The sequence below is a fragment of the Sceloporus occidentalis genome, unplaced genomic scaffold (genome assembly GCF_023333645.1).
Source record: "Sceloporus occidentalis isolate IW3139 unplaced genomic scaffold, rSceOcc1.0.p SCAF_5, whole genome shotgun sequence".
In the NCBI taxonomy this organism is placed as follows: domain Eukaryota; kingdom Metazoa; phylum Chordata; class Lepidosauria; order Squamata; family Phrynosomatidae; genus Sceloporus; species Sceloporus occidentalis.
Genome location: NW_028316985.1, coordinates 67,067,944 through 67,092,387, shown reverse-complemented (window position 1 = coordinate 67,092,387; position 24,444 = coordinate 67,067,944). Strand labels below are relative to the sequence as shown.

Below are 24,444 nucleotides of genomic sequence, written 5' to 3'. Positions count from 1 at the left end.
AGCTTGCTTTAACAACCCAGTATTCCATACAGCTTGATATTTGTACAACACATTTGGTACACAGAGAGCTTAACCCTTCACTTTCAGGAGTCATGATTTCCTGACACACAACTCCCAATACAAAATGTGTAAGTACTAACAGCGGAAACAAAGCTGCTGGTGATGAGAGGCCAGTTAGTTTACTATTGGTATATCAAATGCTATAGCCTAGTACAAGTATCAGAAGGAAGGACAATGATCCAGATATAACAAAGTGAAGTTAATGATGCAAAAACTATAATTTTGAAAACCAAAGACACTGATCATACAGAAACATATCTGTAATGCACTGTCCAAATAGTTGTGCTATTCAGCTTACACTTGTATGAAAGTTAAGGCAGAGGGAGTTCGGCTGGATCTAGAAATGGATAAGTGTGTGTAAAGTAGTAAGCCTATCAGATCTAGGATGAACAAAGAGGTGGCCAAATTTGTAGGTGACACTCAGTTACTACAGAGAAATCCCAGAGGAGTGAAAAATACAGTTTGATGGTACCTGAATTGATGATATCTAAACTGATGGGGAATGGGGGGAGGGAGTGGGATCTGATATGGATACCACAAAGAAGGATCGACTTACTGTGGGGCAGCAATGAAAAGGTTAGGAAACAATCTGGGGGGGAAATTCCAACAAGTGAAATTAATTTTTGTAAATCTATTGAGCAGTCCCATCTGGAATATGGTGTACAGTTCTAATCCATCCCATTTCAAAAGTGATAAGCTAGAAAAGGTACATATAATGGTAACTGAAATAGTCAAGGATTGGGAGTACTGTCCCAGTATGATGAAGCTAAAAGTGCTAAGTGTCAAGCCTAGAGGTCCACTTTTTGGCAGTGACCAGGAGTGCATTGTACAATTAAAAGCTAGTGCAATAACTATGTCTATTCCTGGAGGAGTCAGATGGTACATGCCTTGGTTACATCCCATCTGGATTATTGTAATACACTCTACATGGAGCTGCCTTTGAAAAGTGCTCAGAAACTGCAGTTGGTCCAAAGAACTGGAGCCAGGTTGTTAACTGGAGCCAGCTACAGGGAGCACACAACTCCACTGTTGCAATCGCTCCACTGGCTGCCAGTCCATTCCCAGTCACAATTGAAAGTGATGCTTTTGAATTATAAAATCCTAAATGGCTTAGGTCCAGGTTATTTAAAATAACATATCTCCCTTTCTGAGCCCACTAGAGTGTTGAGATCTTCCAGACAGGCCCTTCTCTCTGCCCCCCCCCCCACTCTCTCAGGCTTGTTTGGGGGCAACAAGAGAGGGGGCCTTCTCAGTGGCTGCTTCCAAGCTCTGGAACTCATTCCCTAGAGAAGCCAGGATGGCCCCATCCCTGCCCTCCTTTTTGTGGCAAATAAGATTTTTGTGCCGTTAGGCTTTTTCAAACTGACAGATTCTTAGGCTTTAAAAGCTGTTTAGATTTTAAGGTTTGTATAGAGTTTTTTTTAAACATATTGTACATTTTAAAGAATAGCTGTTTTAACATTGTTTAATTGTTCTTTTAAATTTTATATTTATACATTTTAATCCTTTTGTATTCTTTTTAAATTGTATTGTTTTACATTTTTTATTTGCTACCTTGAGTCCCTGTGGTGGGAGAAAGATGGGATATAAGTGAATACAACAACAACAAGAACAATCAGGACTTTTTAGCTAATTTTTTTCTCCAGTGGGGAGAAACAGGACAGTTAGATAAATGTTAACTGTGTCCACAAGCAGTATGTCTCTGAATCCAAGTTGCTAGTGGGAAGGGACAACATATAATGTTTGCAGACGTCTTGAAAACATCGAGGACAAAATGGGGCCTGTGAGGCTAGACTACATGGATCTTTAGTCTGATTCAACACGGCTCTACATATGTTATTATCATGTTATCTACCATAGGGGATATGGGTCGGTGAATATCTTTACAAGTTGTATAAAATACAGCATAAAGGCTAGATGGACAGTAGAAAACGGTTTTGGACATAAAGAGTGATGGATTGGTAGTGTTCTGTGAGCAGCGTCACTACAGAGACAATGAAGTGAAACAGACTGGTGGCTTGGAGTGGCCACTCCAGTCACAGTCACCCTGTAATCGACTAAGGACTGTGGTGACTGAACAGCCAACTCAGAAAGTGGGCCACCTTCACGGTTCCAAATGGGCCACTGGCAAGGAGCTGATTTTCACCACTCCCTTTGCCGGCAGCTTCACAGCAGCTTCCGCCCATGCCAGGGGCGTGCGTCATTTGCACACCATGCCCCCAAAGTGATGCCCCTCCTTTTGGCCCATCTGTTTTGGGCTGTAGTTTGCCTGGTCACAGTGACTTTAGTTTCACCTGCAGGTAAAGCAATTTCTAATGCTACTCCTTTAGTTAACTGTTCTAGGACTACTGGGAGATGAAAAATATATGTAAATTTAAAATACCTATACAGAAGATTGCTAATAGCAAAGCAAGGCATATTTTTCAGCCTTTGAAAAGGAAAGATTACCAAAGTCTTAAATATTACATAACACTAAACTAATATTTCAGGATCACAGGAAGATGACAGAGACCAAGCCAAACCACTATAGTCTATCTAGCCCCATATTAACAACAATGACTGGTAACAGCTTTTTAGGATTTCACACTGACTTCAATGTTACCTGGAGATACCAGCAATTGAAACTAAGGCCTTCTGCATGTAAAACATATGCTCTGCTTGAAAGACTCAGGGGGGATATAGACGGGCACTTTGTGCCAGCATTTGGGCGGAGTCACAGCGTAGCGTTCGCCTAGTCGATGCCGTGACCCCGCCCTCATGGTGCCATTTTGGTGAGCACCCATTTACACGGCGCAGTGCCAGAAGGCCATGATGATGTCACTCTGGTGCTGTATCTATACAATGCAGTGCCAAAAGGTTGCCATAATGCCATGACGCCTATGACGCCCTTTGCCTCAGATGCTGCTGCCGAATAACCACAGGAGACCGTGTTGGAGGAAAGGCCACAACTTTATTAAGCAAACCATTGGTAGGGTTGGCACAAAGCATGAGGTCAGGATCTGCGAAATCAAACAACCCCACGTTTGTCTGATTAACCACAACCTGGCACCCACCAGGCATTGGGATGACCTAGGGGCTAATGAACACCGTATGACCGCATCTCTGCCATGCGTTCACATATTTGCTAAGCCCCTAGTCACCGGGAGGCGCTCTCGCGTTATGGCCCCCGCAATGGCCATACGCCTGCCCTATTCGCCCCCGGGTCCCGACTGACTCCCAAACCAGAGCTCCGTAGCCCTGGTACCACACCGTGCAGATCCTGGCCTATGCTGCCGCCCCAAAGTTGTGACAAAAAACCCAAACCCAAGCGGTGGGTGGGTGGGAGAAGGCTCAGCTCCTCCTCCCTTCCTGCTTGGCTCCTAACCATCCGGAGCCAAGCGCCGACTGAGGGCCGGGGCTGGCAGCATGGCCTATATAGGCCTAAGCCCCGCCCTCAGTACCACCTGACCAGGAGACTCCTCCTCCAGGGCAGCTGAACCAATCATCTGCCCTGGAGGACCGGAACTCCCGATCACCGAGCCCAGTTCCCAGAGCGTCGCGGGGCGGAAGGGCCTCCCTTTCGCCCCGCGCACCAATAGGGAGCTGGGGCAAGCCCCAGAGCACTCTGGGGCTTGTAGTCGTTCGCTGCGTCTAGCGGCAAAGCGGTCAGCCCGCCGAGTCGGGCAACCGCTTTTTGCCTCAGATGCTGCTGCCGAATAACCACAGGAGACCGTGTTGGAGGAAAGGCCACAACTTTATTAAGCAAACCATTGGTAGGGTTGGCACAAAGCATGAGGTCAGGATCTGCGAAATCAAACAACCCCACGTTTGTCTGATTAACCACAACCTGGCACCCACCAGGCATTGGGATGACCTAGGGGCTAATGAACACCGTATGACCGCATCTCTGCCATGCGTTCACATATTTGCTAAGCCCCTAGTCACCGGGAGGCGCTCTCGCGTTATGGCCCCCGCAATGGCCATACGCCTGCCCTATTCGCCCCCGGGTCCCGACTGACTCCCAAACCAGAGCTCCGTAGCCCTGGTACCACACCGTGCAGATCCTGGCCTATGCTGCCGCCACAAAGGCCGTTCGAAGAACGCCTACCGCCAACCCTGCCAAGAGCGATATAAAAGTTCACCGCAGGGCCAAGTGCGGACGAACAAAACCAGCGAAGGCCTTGGTCTCCAAATTCCAATAGTCCTGATATCCTGTACAGGCATACGAGCCTGAGAGACAGCAGTGGCCACACCATTGCAGTAAGAATGACCTCCAAAATTGTCAGCTGGGAGACCCAATCGTAATGCAGTCATTCTTAGCACAGCAACACATGGTACCTGTACAAAGGTAAACCAACCAAATGTACAAACAAAATTGACAACCATAGGCCAAGATTCCCAAAGATTGAATGGCCTAGATTACCCATGCAAATGAGCCACGATGGTGACGCAACACCACTGTTTGCCCAACTCCCAATTGATCGCACTTGGACCAGCAAATAAAAGGACATACCATGCTTCAGAAGGCAATGACAGAAGCACAAGTGTCCTCCCAGCAAATCGCTCTTGGACCCAGCTACCAATTCCCCCAACCTGAATGACAATGGGACCACCGCAACTGAGTACAAATTAGTTGCTGAATTACATACACATGCAATTGTATACAATAACTCGATAATATAAGATAACAAAATGGCTGCAAGGCCACAGTACCAAATTCAAACATTATACAATGGCTTATGTATAAATCTTGTGTTAGGCAGAAGCAATTGGAAGCTAAAACACCCTCCATTAGATTGGAACGTAATGACCTGTGAAGGAAATATTGTAATTCAGCAACACAACACAAAATTTAAATCAAACCCATAACTCTATCAGATTTTAAGGCTTGTTTGTTCAGAACAGCCACCACCGTCTGATTATCACACAAAAACAAACTTTTTAGTTAGCGAATTTCGGAACACCAAATTCCTTGTTACGCCAAAGGGGAAGCGGCTCCCAAATTGTCATATCCCTCAAGATATTTGTAGCATGCAATCTTAAGGCCATATCAGAGCACACCAATGGCCTTGAAAATATACACAACCCAATGCTCCCAGCTGCATCAGAGTGGACCTGCAACTTATCACCCAAGCATCAGGACCTTTGCCAAGTGGCATTCCCATCAAAACCTTTTAGGAATTGAACCAAATCAGCAGGTCATCATACATATAGCTCTGGAATTCCTTGTTACGCCAAAGGGGAAGCGGCTCCCAAATTGTCATATCCCTCAGGATATTTGTAGCATGCAATCTTAAGGCCATATCAGAGCACACCAATGGCCTTGAAAATACACACAACCCAATGCTCCCAGCTGCATCAGAGTGGACCTGCAACTTATCACCCAAGCATCAGGACCTTTGCCAAATGGCATTCCCATCAAAACCTTTTAGGAATTGAACCAAATCAGCAGGCCATCATACATATAGCTCTGGAATTCCTTGTTACGCCAAAGGGGAAGCGGCTCCCAAATTGTCATATCCCTCAGGATATTTGTAGCATGCAATCTTAAGGCCATATCAGAGCACACCAATGGCCTTGAAAATACACACAACCCAATGCTCCCAGCTGCATCAGAGTGGACCTGCAACTTATCACCCAAGCATCAGGACCTTTGCCAAATGGCATTCCCATCAAAACCTTTTAGGAATTGAACCAAATCAGCAGGCCATCATACATATAGCTCTGGACATATTACATACTGATGTAAAAAAACTTAGGGCCCGCCAGAGCTCAGGCTAGCCTGGCTCAAGAGGCAATACTAGGAGCCACCACCTTATAAGTAAAGTAAAGGTGACCCAACAAAACTGAATATGTTTTAGCGTGAGCTGGGGACACCCACAGCATATCCCAGCAAATAACACAGCTTAGCAAACTATCATGAAGCTGTGAGGAGAGGCCAATAACAAAATCCAAAGAAAGCCCAAGAAGGGCATGGGGGAAACAGGACCCTCGGCCAGAAAGCAGCCAACTGAACCCGAGATCCAGAAGCCAATAATGTAAAGGTATTAAACAACTCACATTCCAAAAGGTACTAAAAGTCTCAAAGGCTGAATGGCCTTGTCGAAATACCAGTTACCATCGAACTGGATACCCAAAAGATGAAAATCATCAGGATGGACAGGGAGTAACCTGAAGGCAGACTGGATGTCGCACTAGCCAAGAGTGCACCCTTCCACAGGCCCGAACAAGTCGGACAGCAGCATGGTCAAAGGAGGCATACCGGACTTGAACACAGCTCATCTGGTATGGCATCGTTAACCTATGAACCAGGGGGGTGAGAAAGGTGATGGATAATCCTAATTCACCAGGTGCTTTCTTGGGAACTACTCTCAGCGGAGAAATATGTAACTTGGTCAAAGGTGACACCGAAAAAAGGACCTGTAACACGCCCAGCCTGCATTTCTTTGTTGATCTTGGCTCTAAGGACCTCAGGCATGGACCTAGCAGACTGCAGGTTCTTGGGAAAATGGTGAGCGAGGGGTGCAGAAACTGGTATCCTGAAACCAAAAGAAAACCCTCAGCTAACTAAGAAGCAGCCTCCCTGTTAGGGTATGCTGCAAGCAAAGGGATAAGGGCCTTTGTTTTAACAGAAGAAAAAGCCAACAAGAAAACCTGGGCAGGAGAAAAGGCAACTGAGCTACTTATGGCCCCCTGCACTCCCGGTTTTGTGTCCCCCAGGACCCTCTTTTTTGCTGGCAGTTGCCATAGCAGGGTGCCCTCCCCGAAAGGGCTGGGAAACCTGAGCAGAACGTGTGCGGGAAGACCTGGGATGAGCCCCTTTACAATTATTATAACAATGATCATATCTACACTGTGTACGAGTACAACGTCCTGCATTAAAGTCCCAAGGAAACAACGGCCTTAAAGACCGTAAAACCATCCATCCAGTTGGCAAAGGTGTGCTCAGCAGGATCCACCTTTGGCTCATGCTTTGGCTTCTTCGTGGATGTAACAGCTACCGCTTCTTTTCCTTTAGGCTGAAGAAGGGAAAAAACATCCACATAGCATCCCCTCAAAATGCTCCTGCGCACTCTCTTCGACAAGTGCGCACCAGGGGGACACTCACCGGGAGAATAGATGGGGAACTCAGCAGCCAATGGATCAACCCACACACCCTGAAGTCCGGGGCGCCAAGCCCTCCTCTTAACGGCCCAGCAAGGCAAACCAGGAACCAAAGCATGCTCGACCCAAAAACCATCCCTCCCCAACGGCACCGCAGGATGATCGCCACCTTCAGCGGCAGGCTGGACGGCCCCATCCAAACGAGCTCTGTGACGTCTCCTTTTGGCCTTGTGCTTTCTTTTCTTTTCCTTTCACCGATCATCCGATGAAGAAGGTCCCAGCATGTCATCCTCTTCCGATGACGTGGAAGACGACCTAGTACTGGATGAGCTGGAAGAGCTGGGTGTGTGCCGTCTAGAAGGTTGAGATGCAGGAACAGACGAGCTGGACACCTGACGTCTGGAAGGCTGAGATGCAGGAACAGGTGGTGTTGACACACTAGCAGATAGCCCCGATGTAGTGGCCTGCTGAATAAGCTCCGCAATAGACTTTGACAGGGTGGCCAAAGCCTCTGGGAACAGTCCTGCAGCCGCACTAGGCTGTGACGAAGATGTATCAGTAGAAGGCATATCTACAGAGAGATGTCCCACATTCGAACCTCTGCTGGAGCCCGATGACCTATCTGGCCAAAATGGCACCTCACTGGGGCTTTCTGTTGAAGCAAAATGCTCCGAATCTTAGACCTCTTGGGAGTCTTAGGAGGCATGTTAGAAACTATTCAAGCTCTCTCAGAGGAGAGCAATCAAGTCCAAAAACACTTGTCCTTAGGCCCAAACAAGGCCTGCTGAGGCTCCCTCAGAGGAGAGCAATCAGGTCCAAAAAAACACTTCTTTATGCCCAAGCAAGGCCTGCTGTGGCTCTCTCTGAAGAGAGCAATCAGGCCAAAACAGTTGTATATAGGCCCAAGTGAGGCCTGCTGTGGCTCTCTCTGAAGAGAGCAATCAGGCCAAAACAGTTGTATATAGCCCCAAGTGAAGCCTGCTGTGGCTCTCTCTGAAGAGAGCAATCAGGCCAAAACAGTTGTATATAGGCCCAAGTGAAGCCTGCTGTGGCTCTCTCTGAAGAGAGCAATCAGGCCAAAACAGTTGTATATAGCCCCAAGTGAAGCCTGCTGTGGCTCTCTCTGAAGAGAGCAATCAGGCCAAAACAGTTGTATATAGGCCCAAGTGAAGCCTGCTGTGGCTCTCTCTGAAGAGAGCAATCAGGCCAAAACAGTTGTATATAGGCCCAAGTGAAGCCTGCTGTGGCTCTCTCAGAAGAGAGCAATCTGGCCAAAACAGTTGAATATAGGCCCAAATGAGGCCTACTGTGGCTCTCTCTGAAGAGAGCAATCTGGCCAAAACAGTTGAATATAGGCCCAAATGAGGCCTACTGTGGCTCTCTCTGAAGAGAGCAATCAGGCCAAAACAGTTGTATATAGGCCCAAGTGAAGCCTGCTGTGGCTCTCTCTGAAGAGAGCAATCAGGCCAAAACAGTTGAATATAGGCCCAAATGAGGCCTACTGTGGCTCTCTCAGAAGAGAGCAATCTGGCCAAAACAGATATATATAGGCCCAAGCGAGGCCTACTGTAGCTTCCTCAGGGAGAGCAATCTGGCCAAAACAGATGTATATAGGCCCAATTGAGGCTTGCCGTGGCTCTCTCAGAAGAGAGCAATCAGGCCAAAAACAGTTAAATATAGCCCCAATTGAGGCCTGCTGTGGGAGAAGGCTCAGCTCCTCCTCCCTTCCTGCTTGGCTCCTAACCATCCGGAGCCAAGCGCCGACTGAGGGCCGGGGCTGGCAGCATGGCCTATATAGGCCTAAGCCCCGCCCTCAGTACCACCTGACCAGGAGACTCCTCCTCCAGGGCAGCTGAACCAATCATCTGCCCTGGAGGACCGGAACTCCCGATCACCGAGCCCAGTTCCCAGAGCGTCGCGGGGCGGAAGGGCCTCCCTTTCGCCCCGCGCACCAATAGGGAGCTGGGGCAAGCCCCAGAGCACTCTGGGGCTTGTAGTCGTTCGCTGCGTCTAGCGGCAAAGCGGTCAGCCCGCCGAGTCGGGCAACCGCTTTTTCCAGGGCGAAGGGACGTAGCCAGGATTTTGGGAAGGGGGGTCCAGACTAAGTGCCACCATTATAATGGGGTTTGGGTGTGGCGGCACAGCAGCGCACACCATTTATTGTATCTAATGGAAGGGGGAATCCAGACCCCCCCTTTGGCTACATCCCTGCAGGGCAGAAAAAGAGCCCACCATTTGCAGGTTCTTTTTGCACTGGGTTGGGTGCATGGCATGTGGTTGCCTCTTCTCCAACCCAGCACTTCCTTACGGGCTGTCTGTACAGCCCCACAGTTAAGCTATTCCAATGGCACTTTCAATGATTTTCCCAAAGGGTGGTTATAGTTTTGTTTTACTCTCTATCAAACGTATATGATGCAGGTCTACCTCCTGATGTGCACCACTCATATATTGTATTAATCCTGAATATGAACATCTTTTTTAAAAAAATCAGAAGTCCTTATGCTTTATATCACATATTTTACACACACACACAAATCTGGGCATGCCTAAGGAAAACTCTCCACTGTATATGTAGTTTTTAACTACAGCTTCTTTTTCACTTCACATACAATTTACCAATTATATTTTATATTCTGTATTTAACACCAGAAGCTGCTGAGTAATAAAATTTCCATGTACATTATGTGGCTACATATCAGAGATTTCAAAGCTTAATTTTAAGCTTCATGTAAGTTTTCAAAAAGTTAAGCTCTATAAGTTCTGTGATGCCTTAACATTTGGCAAAGAGTTTGTTGTTGTTCATTTACTATCAACACTACTGTGCTGCATCCTAATAGGAACCATGATTCAGTCTACCAAAACATTCATCTGCAGGCCAAGATGTAATCTAGTTTATCTACTTTCAATGAATGGACAATACATATAACCATATGGTTAAATGGACTGTCATGAGCATCATAAACATGCTGATTTTCAAAGGGCACAGATTTTTTTTCTAGGAATTTCTTAAGGTTTTGCTTGAGGCACATATTTTTCAAAACACAGAAGAGGTTCCTGGTATTGTTATACTACCCTTACATTTGTCAAGATGTAAAAGAACATTTCTCTTGCAGTCTTTTTCAACTGATGGATTTGCCAATATAATCAAGGCCCATTACATGCTAGAAAATTACAAAACTGTGTAAAATGGAACTCACAATAAAATAAATACCACATTTATATAAATCAGCTCTATTTTTAAATCAAACCATTCTACACTCAGGAGATGTGAAGGCAAACATTACCTAATGCTCCCCATTTACTTGCTGATGTGTGAGCCAGGTATAAAGTTTTATTAGTGTGTGTTTTTATTAGACATATAAAGCAGTTCTACTCTGTCTCTATTTTGCCAGATCATTCAATTGTGCCAAAACAGAGGAAATTAGAAACACATTAATATGAAACTTTTAAAGATTCTGATAGACTACATTGGTACTCTTAGTTCTTTTCAGCAGACAATTAAATACTAAGCTTATTTACTTCTGGGTAAGTTCCACTGAGTACAGTGGAGCTTATTTCCAGATTAAAATGCTTAACAACACAATCTATGCACCTTTACTCAGACCCCTGTGCTCAATAATTACTCTGTAGTATATATGATTACAACTGTAATATAAGATTCTAGCAACTGCACACTTGACTTTTAATTTTCTTTTATATACCACTCTATCAATACTGATTTGAACAAAGCTTTTCACACAAGACAAATTTAAATTCTGTGCTAAAAATAGAGGAAAAGCTGTTTAGTGATCTATGAATTTGTCCAAGTACAAACTACAGAACACTGGATGTAAATTTCTACTACACAATGAAGCACACAGCCCTTCATATTAATAGGCAATGTCTATTAACTCTATATATACTTTATACTCTATATATACTTTATAATTTAAAACATTTTGTACTCAGAGTAGAATTCATATTACGTTGGCTATGTATAGATGAAATAAAAGGGGAAATGTCATAATATTTGGTAAAACAGAGCACACTTAACTATTGGAACTAATATATATATATATATATATATATATATGGATGAAACATTCTGTAAAAGTAACTTATAAAGTTCTGTTGGGTAATAACTGTAGTAAACACATATTTTAAGTGATTAACTGTACCCTTCTGGGATCCAGAACAACTTGTTAGAAATGCTGTTTCTTTTTTTTAAAGCATCAGAATGTATACACATTTGTACCTATACTAATATCTACCAACAGCCCCCACAAAAACCCACAAATAATCCTGAAATACAAAGCACTTTGAACAAAATAGCTCCATTTTTATAGTGAATATTATACTGAGATTCAAATATTCCTATAGCAAAAAGAGATAGATCAGGTAGAATTATCAGCTGTATTTCCTTAGGTTTAGAACTCAGTAAACTATATTCACCTTTTACAAACAACATATTCATATAAGGTACTCATGAAATTGAAGTTATTTAAAAATCTAAAGGAGAACCCAATGTTTCCATTCATGTTATTTTTCTAGTTCCTGTTTCTCAATTAATGAGGCAAATGCAGCCTTATTTGTTTCACGATGTCACTCTACCAAACGTATTCTTCTATAGGCTACATATGGACATCATGACCAATCATACTTTGTGATAAGAAGATGGAAACATTATGATAGTTCTTCGGGTACACTTGCTCACCCTTCCCTCCCCTGTCCTCTTCCTCTAGCTGCAAAGCAATGAGGAAGATATATATATATATATATATATATATATATATATGAAACAATATTGAAACACGCCAGATTCATAATACATGGTTGGACATTGGCTTGTTTCAAACAAACTTTAGTTAAGATTAATCACAGTTTGCTTAGTCCAGATGAAATTAAATGAAAAGTAGCAGTTAATTTTAAATATATATATTAAAGACCAGACACACTACAGAGGGGGAAAGGAAGGAGGTATATGGCCCCAGGCTCAATGTAGTTTGTTCTAGTAATAAGCCATAGTTGGTCATTTAAACACTTTTGTTTTTTTCTTACCCAACTGCATCCTTCTTTGTTATCCTGGGATAACAATGTCCAAATTCATTTTAACCTCTTATTTCTTCAAGGGATAAATAAGAAGTTGAAATTGGGCCATTTTGGATGCTACATTTTATTGAGTATTGCAGATGCAACACTGACAAAATTAGGGGCTCTTTACTCACATCTTTCATCCTGAAACAACAGCAAGGCTATCATCTCCGGTTGAGAGTTCAGAGGTCCATAGAGCAACACAGTGATCTGTGAATGACCCAAGATAATCAGCAACTGAGCTTCCATATATTTATGGAACCACTGGATAAGGCGGTACTTCACCTAGCATAAGTTTCTTGGGCTCTGAACCCATATACCTACACATTCCTAGCACACACGTATAATATACCACACTGAAACTGAACCAAAACTATTCATCCTTCTTCATACCAGCAAATTTTCAAGATTCTATGGGTCAAGATTCATTTGCACTGTCTTCACTCATCCTTTGAGCACCATCATATAATCAAGGGTAACTACATAGCATTTTGACATTTTGGTAATTCATGTGAATAGGTAAAACACAAAAGTAGCACCAAGGAAGATTAATGGCTCTGAAACCAAGGGAAATAATGGTGCCAAATAAAACTGGAGAAGCGGATATTTGTACAAGTGTTTTTCAAGGTGTGTGACTGTGTGGAAATCTACACTGCCAAGATTGCTCGTTTCTCTCAAAAAACGAATCTGATAAAACATTAATTCTTTTCTAGTAATATGTTATTTTCTTGTTTTGTTTTTTTGTGGGGGGGGGGGGAGGTCCCATGTGGAAGTTGTCAAAATTACTTCTGCATAATAGCATTCCATGTGGCAGCAGTAATCATGAAAACAACTTCTCATTTAATGTAATCCAACTGCATGGGCACTCCTCATGCCACTAGCGTTAGCCAACTGAACTGTAGGACATGGCTATATAGAGTCTCCTGGCAATTAGGATTGACCACAAGAGTTAGCATACTCCACCACTTCAAATGCCACATGAAGCACAGTCAGACAGAAACAGTTTTTGTCAGCCTGCCTGTAGAGTTTGTAACATTTCAATCCTGCTTGGGTTTAATAAAAATAAATCCCATAATGTATTCAGATGGTTGCATAGAAACTGTAGTATCACACTGAAACTGTTCTTATGAAAGAATTAAAGAAACACAAAGTTGTATTGTAAAAGTAAGACCATTTATACTCCCAAAACCACATAAATATACACTTTAGGAACTTTTAAAATATCAGGCATGAAGTATCTAATATTTGGTTGAAGTAAGGCAAATCAAAACTAACTCTTTTCAGCAATTGCTTACCTCCATTCTTTTTACTAACACATTTAAAAACAAATGTTAAAAAAACAAGAGAACTCAATATCCTCATTGGATTCACAAGATTTTACCCATATAAACTCTACACATTTTCTATTAAATATTATGAATAATAGCAACAACAAATGATAAAAAAATCTTTGTTTCAGTCTTTAACACAATACTGGGAGTGAAAAGTCCGCTACACACAACTAGCAAACAAAACCCACTGTTCTAATAGCAGGAAAGTGTTTGTGGTTTCAGACGATTGTTCTTAAAGTTTTCCAGCTGTTGAAAATCTTTCACTTGGTCATAATCTACTGAAATATGAGAGTGCACAAGAATGCACACAAACTTGTCCTGTTATCTGTTGAAATATTCTTTCTATAATGATTACTGGAAATCTGCAACCTTTTAAGCCACTACAAGCTGTTATAAAGGTTTTTTTTCCCCCTCACACAGGATTTTTCTCAATTAATTACAGTAGCAAATCGTAAGACAAAATGTGTAGTAAAAATATAAATGGGCAAGAACATATCAATATGCAACTGTGTACACATATTTTAGGTGTTCATGAATGCTCTTCCTTAGAAATTAGGTTTCAGATATAAAGATGTTTTACTAACCTGTAGTGGTCTCTGTTTATCACTGTTCTTAGGAGATTTCAACCCACTTGTCTGTTGCTGTAAAAGCAGCTGTCTGGCTGCCTGCAATGCCTGCAAGTTAAGACAACATGGAAGTAAGTATTTTTAAGAAATGTTTCATTAAAAATGTGATTGCTTGCAACTTACCTAATGTTAACATTTAAATAACATTTGGCTTCTCTTGTGCAATGTGAAAACACCAGACCGGATTTTCTTTAAAACACCCCAAGGAAAAAAAATCTACAGATAATACCTCTGCCAGGTATTGTGGAAAAATATATGTGTGTAACAAATCCTCAAGGAAATAGTATTAATTTCTATAAAGTGCTTGAAGAGGAAAAACCATAAACCGCATCAATAGCCTCATCTCCACAAGGAACTTGTCTTCAGCTAAAATGCCCACACCCTTGTAAATCATCATTCAATTTGCATTTTCATATTACAGTTTTAAGCAAAAGTAGTAGACTTCAAGTGTTACCGGAAGCTGTAATTAAATCTGACAAATCAACATCAGATTATCTTGAAAGTGAATTAATAAGGATATTCATTGAAGATTAAAAATAGTTTTTTTGTACTTATAATTCAAGGGGAAACCTCTCATTTGACAAAATAAAGTGGAGTTTTAGTGCCAAATAAAATTAAGTGGCTTTCATTTGCATTCTTAGTAAACTCTGAGAACAAAGAAACCACTACTTAGCCAATCAGCTTAGCTTCTATGGGTGATAGCACTGCAATCAAAATACAACATTAAAAGAATCTTTTCATTTGAATAAAACAAAATAGCACAATAACTGTATCGAGAGATATCAATTACTAGAAAAAGAGCTAACTTTAAAATGTGGTCTAAAAATGAGAAACAACTAGTACAGATCATGAAGAAGTTTTTGGTTTTATAACCACTCTTTACAAGGCACTGACCACAAGGCACTATAAATATTACTTAAATCACTTTTCTGCTTCACAGCAAATTCCATACCAAAGTGAAATGGAACTTTTTGATGTGAAGCTACTAAACTACATCTTATACATTCTGCAAAATAATGGAATATGGAAAAAAAGCTATCTACAATACAGAGGAATTACTATCCAATCGTATTCACTCTAAAATTGCCACCAAGCTGATAAATAAAGGTATAGGGGAGTTTTTTAGAGTCAAATGAGCTGGTTTTTAAGGTAGTTTCCAGTATCCATGACAACAGTTGCTTTGACAAGATGTGCATATGGCATTACACTGCCAGCTGGTGTGAACAATGTTTGAACTACTGCATTGAGATGCTGAGCAAACAGAAAAAGTTGCCACGTCTTAACCCTCAGGGAAAGCAGTCATCCCCTGATCAATTATGAAAAGACAGAGAGAGGGCTGCTACAGTCTGGCTCCATGCAAGTTTTCTGAAAAGGCAGGCAGACACAGCAAACCAAAGTAAACAAACTGCATGCACTGTCACCAGCTCCTAAGAACATAGATTTGTCTCCTTGTAAAAGGCACTAGTACAACTCTCAAGAACATACTTTTAGCATAGGTACAAAGATACCCACAACGATTCTAACCCCCCTTTTTTTCTTTTGATTTTATTTTGTTTTGAGATGCTCAGTTAACTGCAAGTCAGCATGAGCAATACAAAGTGACAACACTCTCAGTTATAGGTGAGACAACCAGCTTGGTATAAATCGCAAAGCTTACCAGAAAAGACATTTTAGTACCCCAGAGTCAGCTTTTGAGTGGAATTAACACAGAACTAGACCGTCAAGGTAGGCATTTTATGATACTGTCATCTCAAGAGTTTTAAAGAATGTCTCTTAATCTCAGCCATCTGTCATGTATGGGACTTTCCCCCCAGACAAAAACAGCTAGGACACAAATTATCCCAACAGATCTATTCTATTTTGGGATGTGTTTTTGTACAACACAATGTAGTGCATTAAAGCCAACCTCCCTCCCTCCCCCCGCAATTTTGTCAGTGAAACATGATGTAGAGAAGCCAGTGAGACTGCACGTCCCACAGATCTTAAAGGTGGGAGGGTACCAAATGCTTGCTTACTTGATCCCATCCAAGAAGAGCCCAGCAAAGATAAAGATAAAGATGACATAAGATGCACAACTGGAAGGACCTGGTGCAAACAACCATAGGCAGATTATTGTATAGCAGCTAGAGAAAAAATTCCAGAATACCAAGGGCCAAAGAACAAAATAAACAACAAAACAAAGCAAAAACGTTGCTCCACACAGTAAGCATTCCAACCAGATAATGGCTTAAATCTTGTTGCTAGTCTTGACTAGAGCAGACTCACTGAAACTATTACCTATATGTCAATTCACCTTTCAATAATTGTTTGAACAGGTCTATTCTATTTAGAGCTAACCAATAGGATACTAGTTAATCTGTGAAAGAAATAGAAAAGCATGGAATGTATCTAGGGCATGGAACAACAATAACCCTACTAAACTTAAAGTGTGGAAGCCCCTTGGCATGAATTACTGCTCATCATGTGTGTGTGTGTGTGTGTGTGTGTGTGTGTCATGGAGAACATGGAGGAACTCAAAGCAACAAGTTTAAAGAGATTTTGGGTGCATCTTCACTATAGAAATAATGCAATTTAGAAATAAGTGCTGTAGTTCCACCCTATGGAATCCTGTAACTTGTAGTTTCAGAAGGTGTTTAGTGTTCTCTACCAAAGAGTGCTGGTGCATTACAAAACTGAAAATCCTAGCATTCTGTAGGATGGCAGTTAAAATGGTGTTCAATAGCACTAGTTTTACAGTACAGATGCACTCTTTGTGCACTTGCGAGATATTGGATGTTTAAAAGCTGGAAACGAGGGTGATGTACTGAGCCACTACTAAAATGCCCTCATTTGGGGGCATATTATTATATTGACCAACTTCAATATAGTATATTGTGTAGTACACACAAAGGAATGATCTAATTATTGATGAACAGATGGTTAAGTCCTGAGATAAATGCATATTCCAGAAGTATATGACAGGTAAAATATGAAAATATGCATAAATGTTGAGTGGTGCTCCATTTCAAAGACATAATATCTTCTGAAAAGAGACATTTATGGTATCTGGCCAGGAAGTTCACATTGGTTTACAACGTGGTGAGAACACTTGTTGAACCATACTTCCACACTGGACAATGTGGAAGGAAATGTGCGGTTTTTTTTTTTACCAGTTTAGAACAGGCAGAAGATCTGGCTAAGCAAAGACATAATGAATGCATCATTCAGTAAAAGAAACCATGAGATTCCTATGGGATCAGAAATTCCCATGGGATCAGAAAGTACCCCAGACGTCATTGAATGCAAGGCTTTTGTTTTGGTTTTTGGGTAAACCTATATGGATAATGATTAAATGCAAATACAATTCAGTATGGGTGGGCAACTGCAGAATGGTTGGGACCTTTTCCACCCCTGCACACACTTTATGGTGCCACACTGGCACACCCAATACCACTGGAAGTGATGTCATATCACTTACTGTTTAATTTTCTTTTTCTTATCAGTGGTTTAGACTTTGGGGCATGTAGTTGGCTTTTAGAGTTGTGGAGGCAAAGTTACTACAGTTTGCTGTAGTTTTGACAGACCTGGGTGAGATCTCAAAGAAAATGTTTTGCCCAACACCTGGGATGGGAGAGGCTTGTAGGGAGTGCAAATGTGCAATCCATAGGACACACTTTGCCCAGCCCCACAATAAAGTTTTAGAAATGATCCTACTGATAAAGGGCTTCTGTATTTTTCAGCCTAAGCATAGGCTTACCTTGATTGACTGATTTAGAACAAAAGTATATTAAGCATTATATCAAATGTATTATTTACGCATAACCAACAAATACTAAGCAAAAAATATTTTGGAATTCAGAAATACAAGTAAGCTTTCAAATGGCAGTGCTACTGTGGAGAATGAAAGCAGCATCAAAGGCCTAGACAGTGAATATACTGACCACTAGTGCTTCCCATCCGCTTCTTTTATCTAGGACAATGGCTCACAGAAATACCTGGCTTTCACATCAGAAGACTTTAGAATACATACACCCTTCATGTCTCTCCATTCATTACCAATTTTAACTTTCTACTGACTAAATTCATAATAGCTTTCTGCAGGGATTGTAAACTTACTGGTGTTGGATCTGTACTGATCCCTGCGGGACCTAGTTAAAGCCATGCTGTTCTCCTGCTTCCAATGTTGTTGCTGAAAATTTTAAACTTTTTGTAAACAACTTTAATGTGATTTTATGGAAGCCACCTTGGATCCTGGCCTGGGAGAAGGGTGCATAATAAATAAATAAATAAATAAATAAATAAATAAATAAATAAATAAATAATCTCACGTGTGATGATCAACAGCAGCAGAGTCCTCTCTGAAGATGCCAGGCACCTTTTGCACATTAAGTCTTTATACTATTTCTGAGCTATAGATTCAGGGTAATACACTTGGATATTGAAGTGCAAATGTTTTAATAAACATCCCCTCAGTTTTATGAGCAGGCATCTTTTTAAATAGCAACTAGCTGAATACATCATTCAGTTTCTCATACAGCAGAGATTAGTGTAAGCATACAACAGAATATCAAGTATAACATGTGAGCATTGCTACCCAGAATTTGTGCAAACGCATACGCAAACTTGTATTGTTTAACAACCTTGTTGTAAACTGTTATAGGCAAACATTACTACTGATTTCTTAACTTGTAAACAAAATAGAAATAGATTGACCAAGTCTAGTAGTTTCAAGTGTAATGTGGAAGAATTGTGTAATTAAGGTTTGTAAGATTTGGGAACCAATGAGAATATCTGGGTTTTGAATCTGAGAGATACTGAGACTATGTATATACATAAACCACAATATACTCATTATACATATAATTCAGGTGCCCCATTATTACTTCTTTATAAAGATGGCAAGTAAGAGATGCAACATGAAAGAATCCAATAGTAATGCAGCTGATAATTAATAATGTATACAGATTATTTTCTCCATTTTAAAATGTATGTTGTTTTCTTCCTTCTTTTGTCCTTTTTTTCTAAATGGAAACAGATGTCACTCATATTGTTCTGTTAAAAACAGGAATGTTTAACCTATCAGCCTGTTGCATTTGTGATGTTAAAATGAAAAATGACATCTATGGCCATTAATATCTTCAATGTATAAACAGCACAGCGTGACACATTCTTGAGAGCTGAAGGCTACAAAATCTCTCTGAAACATAAATAACAAAGCACTCAGAATCATATTTGATGTTGATATTCATCTCTGCTGCCTGGGCTTCTTATGAAAATAGATGCAGCCCAAATGGATCTCCTATAATTGGTTTCAGATAGCAGGGTCAGAAGAAATATGATACAAGAAACTATTACATGGAACAGGCGAAACAAGAATGTTTATACAAGCACTACCCTGTTAAACTGACAATGGGCGTACACTTTGCAGATAACCAAAAGGGAGGAAAAAAACTTGTCATAAGAGATTATTTTTATTCTCCATTTTGTTATGGAATATTTTAACTTTTACTACTAATGTAAAAATAAGCTCCTTTAAACAAGAATGGTGCAAGACATTTCGAACTACTTGGAAACAGTGACCAGGACACTATCAAATTAAGCATCTATGTGAGCTGAAAATTGTCCAGAAAGTCCAATAATAGTCAAATCTAATTTCAAATGCCAAATTTCAGGAAAAAAAGAGAGAAAGGATTAGTTCTATGAATTGATACCACTCATGGACCCACCTAAACCAATATTGTGTAGTTTTGACCAGCAGAAGCTGGCCTACACCTAGAGGCCATTCATAGTCCTTTAGTTGAAATCTAACTGGAAATACTGGGAACTAAATATGGAACTATATATAAGGAAAACATGGGCAATGCCCCTAGGAGGATCTATAGACCACTCCAAAGAAGCGGTTCCAAACTGTCCCGTTCAGTGCTGGATTGGGGCCGCAGCAACCGCACGCCACGGCGCTTTGCCAGATCTAAAAGAAACAGCAAAGTGCCATTCCTTTTAGAGCTGGCAAAAAGGTGCCCTTTCCACTGAGGCAGCACTTTTCAGTGTTCCTTTCAGTGTATGTCATATAAATGCCACACCAAAGGAGTGTTGTGATTCTGACTTCCATGTGGTTGGGTAGGTTGCATGATGCCAGTGTGACAGTGTGCATCACCCAAACACCACGACCCCCACGCTGGTGCTTCAAGACAGTTTGTACAGCCCCTAAGCTATGGATCAGTAAATGGTACCCCAGAAGGACAATGGAGAAGATCTAACCCAGTGATGGCAAACCTATGGCATACGTGCCAGAGATGGCACTCAGAGCCCTCTCTGTGGGCGCATGTGCCATCGTCCCTGCACAGAGTTTGCCAGAATTTGTTACTAGAAAGCCAGAGGGAAATGGCACTTTGCAATAAATAAGTGGGTTTTGGGTTGCAGTTTGGGCACTTGGCCTCGAAAAGGTTGACCATCACTGAAACATGGAAAAGATTAAAAAATGGCACTGAAGATTAAAAAAAAAAAAGCAGACATATACATTAGAAATGTACAAATATGTTCCGATGAATCTTAGTAAAAAAAGCAGTTGCCCGACTCGGCGGGCTGACCGCTTTGCCGCTAGACGCAGCGAATGACTACAAGCCCCAGAGTGCTCTGGAGCTTGCCCCAGCTCCCTATTGGTGCGCGGGGTGAAAGGGAGGCCCTTCCGCCCTGTGACGCTCTGGGAGCTGGGCTCAGTGACCGGGAGTTCCGGTCCTCCAGGGCAGATGATTGGTTCAGCTGCCCTGGAGGAGGAGTCTCCTGGTCAGGTGGTACTGAGGGCAGGGCTTAGGCCTATATAGGCCGTGCTGCCAGCCCCGGCCCTCAGTCGGCGCTTGGCTCCGGTTGGTTAGGAGCCAAGCAGGAAGGGAGGAGGAGCTGAGCCTTCTCCCACCCACCCACTGCTTGGGTTTGGGTTTTTTGTCACAACTTTGGGGCGGCAGCATAGGCCAGGATCTGCACAGTGTGGTACCAGGGCTACGGAGCTCTGGTTTGGGAGTCAGTCGGGACCCGGGGGCGAATAGGGCAGGCATATGGCCATTGCGGGGGCCATAACGCGAGAGCGCCTCCCGGTGACTAGGGGCTTAGCAAATATGTGAACGCATGGCAGAGATGCGGTCATACGGTGTTCCTTAGCCCCTAGGTCATCCCAATGCCTGGTGGGTGCCAGGTTGTGGTTAATCAGACAAACGTGGGGTTGTTTGATTTCACAGATCCTGACCTCATGCTTTGTGCCAACCCTACCATCTATACTAACATCTATATGAAGCCGCTGGGTGAGATAATACGGAGTTATGGTGCTGGGTGTTATCAGTACGCTGATGACACCCAAATCTATTTCTCCGTATCTCGTTCGTCGGCCTCGAATTCCGATGGCATCTCTTCTCTCAATGAATGTCTTCAGGCGGTAATGGGCTGGATGAGGAAAAACAGATTGAAACTGAATCCAGACAAGACGGAGGTGCTCATGGTAGCGGCCCCGAAACCAAGAATTGGGTTGCAACCTCCAGTCCTGGATGGGGTCACACTCTCCTCCAGCGACTGTGTTCGCAGTCTGGGGGTGCTCCTTGACTCGTCGCTCCTGATGACAAATCAGGTAAATGTGATGGTCAGGAGTGCCTGTTATCAGCTTCGGCTGATATGCCAGCTGCGCCCTTTTCTGGAAGTAAGGGATCTCGAGACGGTTGTGCATGCGCTGGTAACCTCACGCCTTGACTTCTGTAATGCACTCTACATGGGGCTACCCCTGTGCTTGACTCGGAAATTACAGCTGGTTCAAAACATGGCAGCCAGGCTTGTGGCAGGTACATCTAGGAGGGACCACATTACTCCGGTTTTGAGGTCCCTCCACTGGCTGCCTATCAGCTTCCGGGCCCAGTACAAGGTGTTGGTTATCACCTTTAAAGCCCTAAATGGCTTGGGTCCAAGCTATCTTAGGGACCGCCTCTTCCCGTACAATCCTCCCCGTGCTCTCCGGTCCTCTGGGAGGAACTTACTGCAGCCTCTAAAATCTAGGCTTGCAGCGACCTCCCAGAGGGCATTCTCTGCTGTCGCCCCCAAACTCTGGAACGACCTGCCAGATGAGATCCGTCAGATAACATCATTAGACAGCTTTAAAAAAGCGGTCAAGACCGATCTCTTCTGGCAGGCCTTTCCAGATTAACCATCCCGGCCCAGGTTCCCTGATTCCCTCATTCCTCCCGTGGCCCCATCTTAGTGATGGTTGAGGATCAACAGAGGGATATCAGGGTTTTTAGTTTTAATTGCTGTTTTTATGCTAGATATTGTGTTTTTAATATGTTATATTATTTAATACTGTCTTAAGGGGGGGAGGGATAAAGGGTTTTTAATTGTCATATTTTATATTTTACTGTTGTTAACCGCCCGGATTGGTTTGCCAGAGGGCGGTATACAAATAAATATTATTATTATTATTATTATTATTATTATTATTATTATTATTACCAATGGTTTGCTTGATAAAGTTGTGGCCTTTCCTCCAGCACAGTCTCCTGTGGTTATTCAGCAGCAGCATCTGAGGCAAATATCACTGAGACTATCAAAGTTCTCTTTTAAAACAATTAATATTTGATTCAGTGAAGAAAAATCAAAATAAAGTACACAAAATGTGGCAAACAAACATGGCTGTGAACAAAAGCAAATCCTGTAACAACATAATACAGTGCAAAATAAGGGGGAAAAGGCAAAGAACTAGGCGGCTGGCAATGTTGAGGAAAGGTCAAGTTGAAAAAGTTGGAAAGTTTACAGAAAAGGGTAGGCAAAATGATCAAGGGGACAGAACAACACTGTCTCTAACAAAAACTCAAATGTGTGTGGGGGGGTGTGCTGAAATTTATGGAGAGGGAGCATGAAAGAACTGTCTAACATTATGGACGGTATGATCAAAATGGAAAGTCACTTAAAGGAGTTGCTCAACTATATATTCAGAATAAACAAATGTAAATAATTATTTCATGCATCTTGCTGGACTTATTGCCTTCTTTGATTGTGATCCCTCTTTCTTTGTGTTTTATGCATTTTTAGGCAGGGAATTGTCAAATTAACATTTTGTAGGCCACCCTGGTAGGCTTATTGAAAGGCGAGGTATAAATGCTGTAAATAAATAAATATCATTTTTAACATATGCTGCCACAAGGTATGGCAATGGTAGTTTCGATGCTTCAAAAAAATATTTTTTTTAATTGGCAGAACCAGGCTAACATTCCCTGAGTGGCACCTGAATGAACAGAACCTCTCTGGATCACTATAATAAGTCATCAAAACCAATTTCTGACTCTGGAGGGAGAAATGCTATCCCCAACACCGGATGGCACTGAATCCTTTGTGATGGGTATAGATTGGACTACTATTCATTGAGAAACAGACTTAAATGAATACAGATGGAAATCATTCAATGAAGGAACACATAAAGCTTGTGATGTTAAGATACCAGGTATCACTTTTCATATGGGTATTGATCACCGTGTCTAGGGTCTTGGAACAAGCTGCAATGGCATGATGGTCTTTGTGCGGACCCTGGAAGCTATGGACAGCCCAAAAGGAAGCACTCTGAATTGATAGCTGGGAGTGATGGTAAGATGGTCAGATTGCTGTGTGAAAGTAGGCATCACAAAGATATGCTCTGCCAAACTCTTTCAGGGCCCCTTCTGGAATAAGAGAGGTATTGTGGGTAAATAAACTATTCTGATGGAGGCGAGTTATGAATTTGCATAGTGTAGTCAGCATGATATAGCCAGTATGCTTGTAGTGGTTTGAGCACTGAATTATGACTCTGGAGATCAGGGTTCAATTCCCCAATCGGTGATGAAAACCTACTGGGTGACCTTGGATGAGTCACACACTCTCAGCCCCAGAAAACTTTGTGATATGTTCACCTTAGAGTCACCATACATTGGAAATGACTTGAAGGCACACAACAGCAACACCAATTAATTTGTGTATTCCTTTGAGATAGAGGATTGACCAGGAACTTCCATTCCCTTTTGGTACCATGTGATAAAAGGAATAAAAGTCTTTGGTCACATCATCTGGAAATTCAGGTTCTGTCACCCCATGGTGATTTCTTTGAGAAGTGACACTGGATAGGTTGGATACAAGTCTCCAGTGGAAGTTGGTGGAATTCTACGGCGTACTTCTTTGACACCATGGTTAGGACCCATGAATTTGAAATGAAGGTGTCTCACATCCTGAAGGGGAGATCATCTGTCCTTCACAGCGGTATGTGGAGGGGTTCAGGTAACAGAGTAAATTACAAT

The 24,444-nt window shown here is 42.2% G+C and overlaps 1 protein-coding gene across 1 annotated transcript in view; it reads right to left on the bottom strand.

The window, feature by feature from the left end:
- Positions 1 to 24,444, bottom strand: part of FOXP2 (forkhead box P2) — a 475,962-nt gene that overhangs the window by 143,127 nt on the left and 308,391 nt on the right. The window contains exon 5 of the mRNA XM_089524323.1: positions 14,129 to 14,218. Coding sequence (XP_089380449.1) covers positions 14,129 to 14,218 — 90 coding nt within the window. The remainder of the gene's footprint in view (positions 1 to 14,128; positions 14,219 to 24,444) is intronic.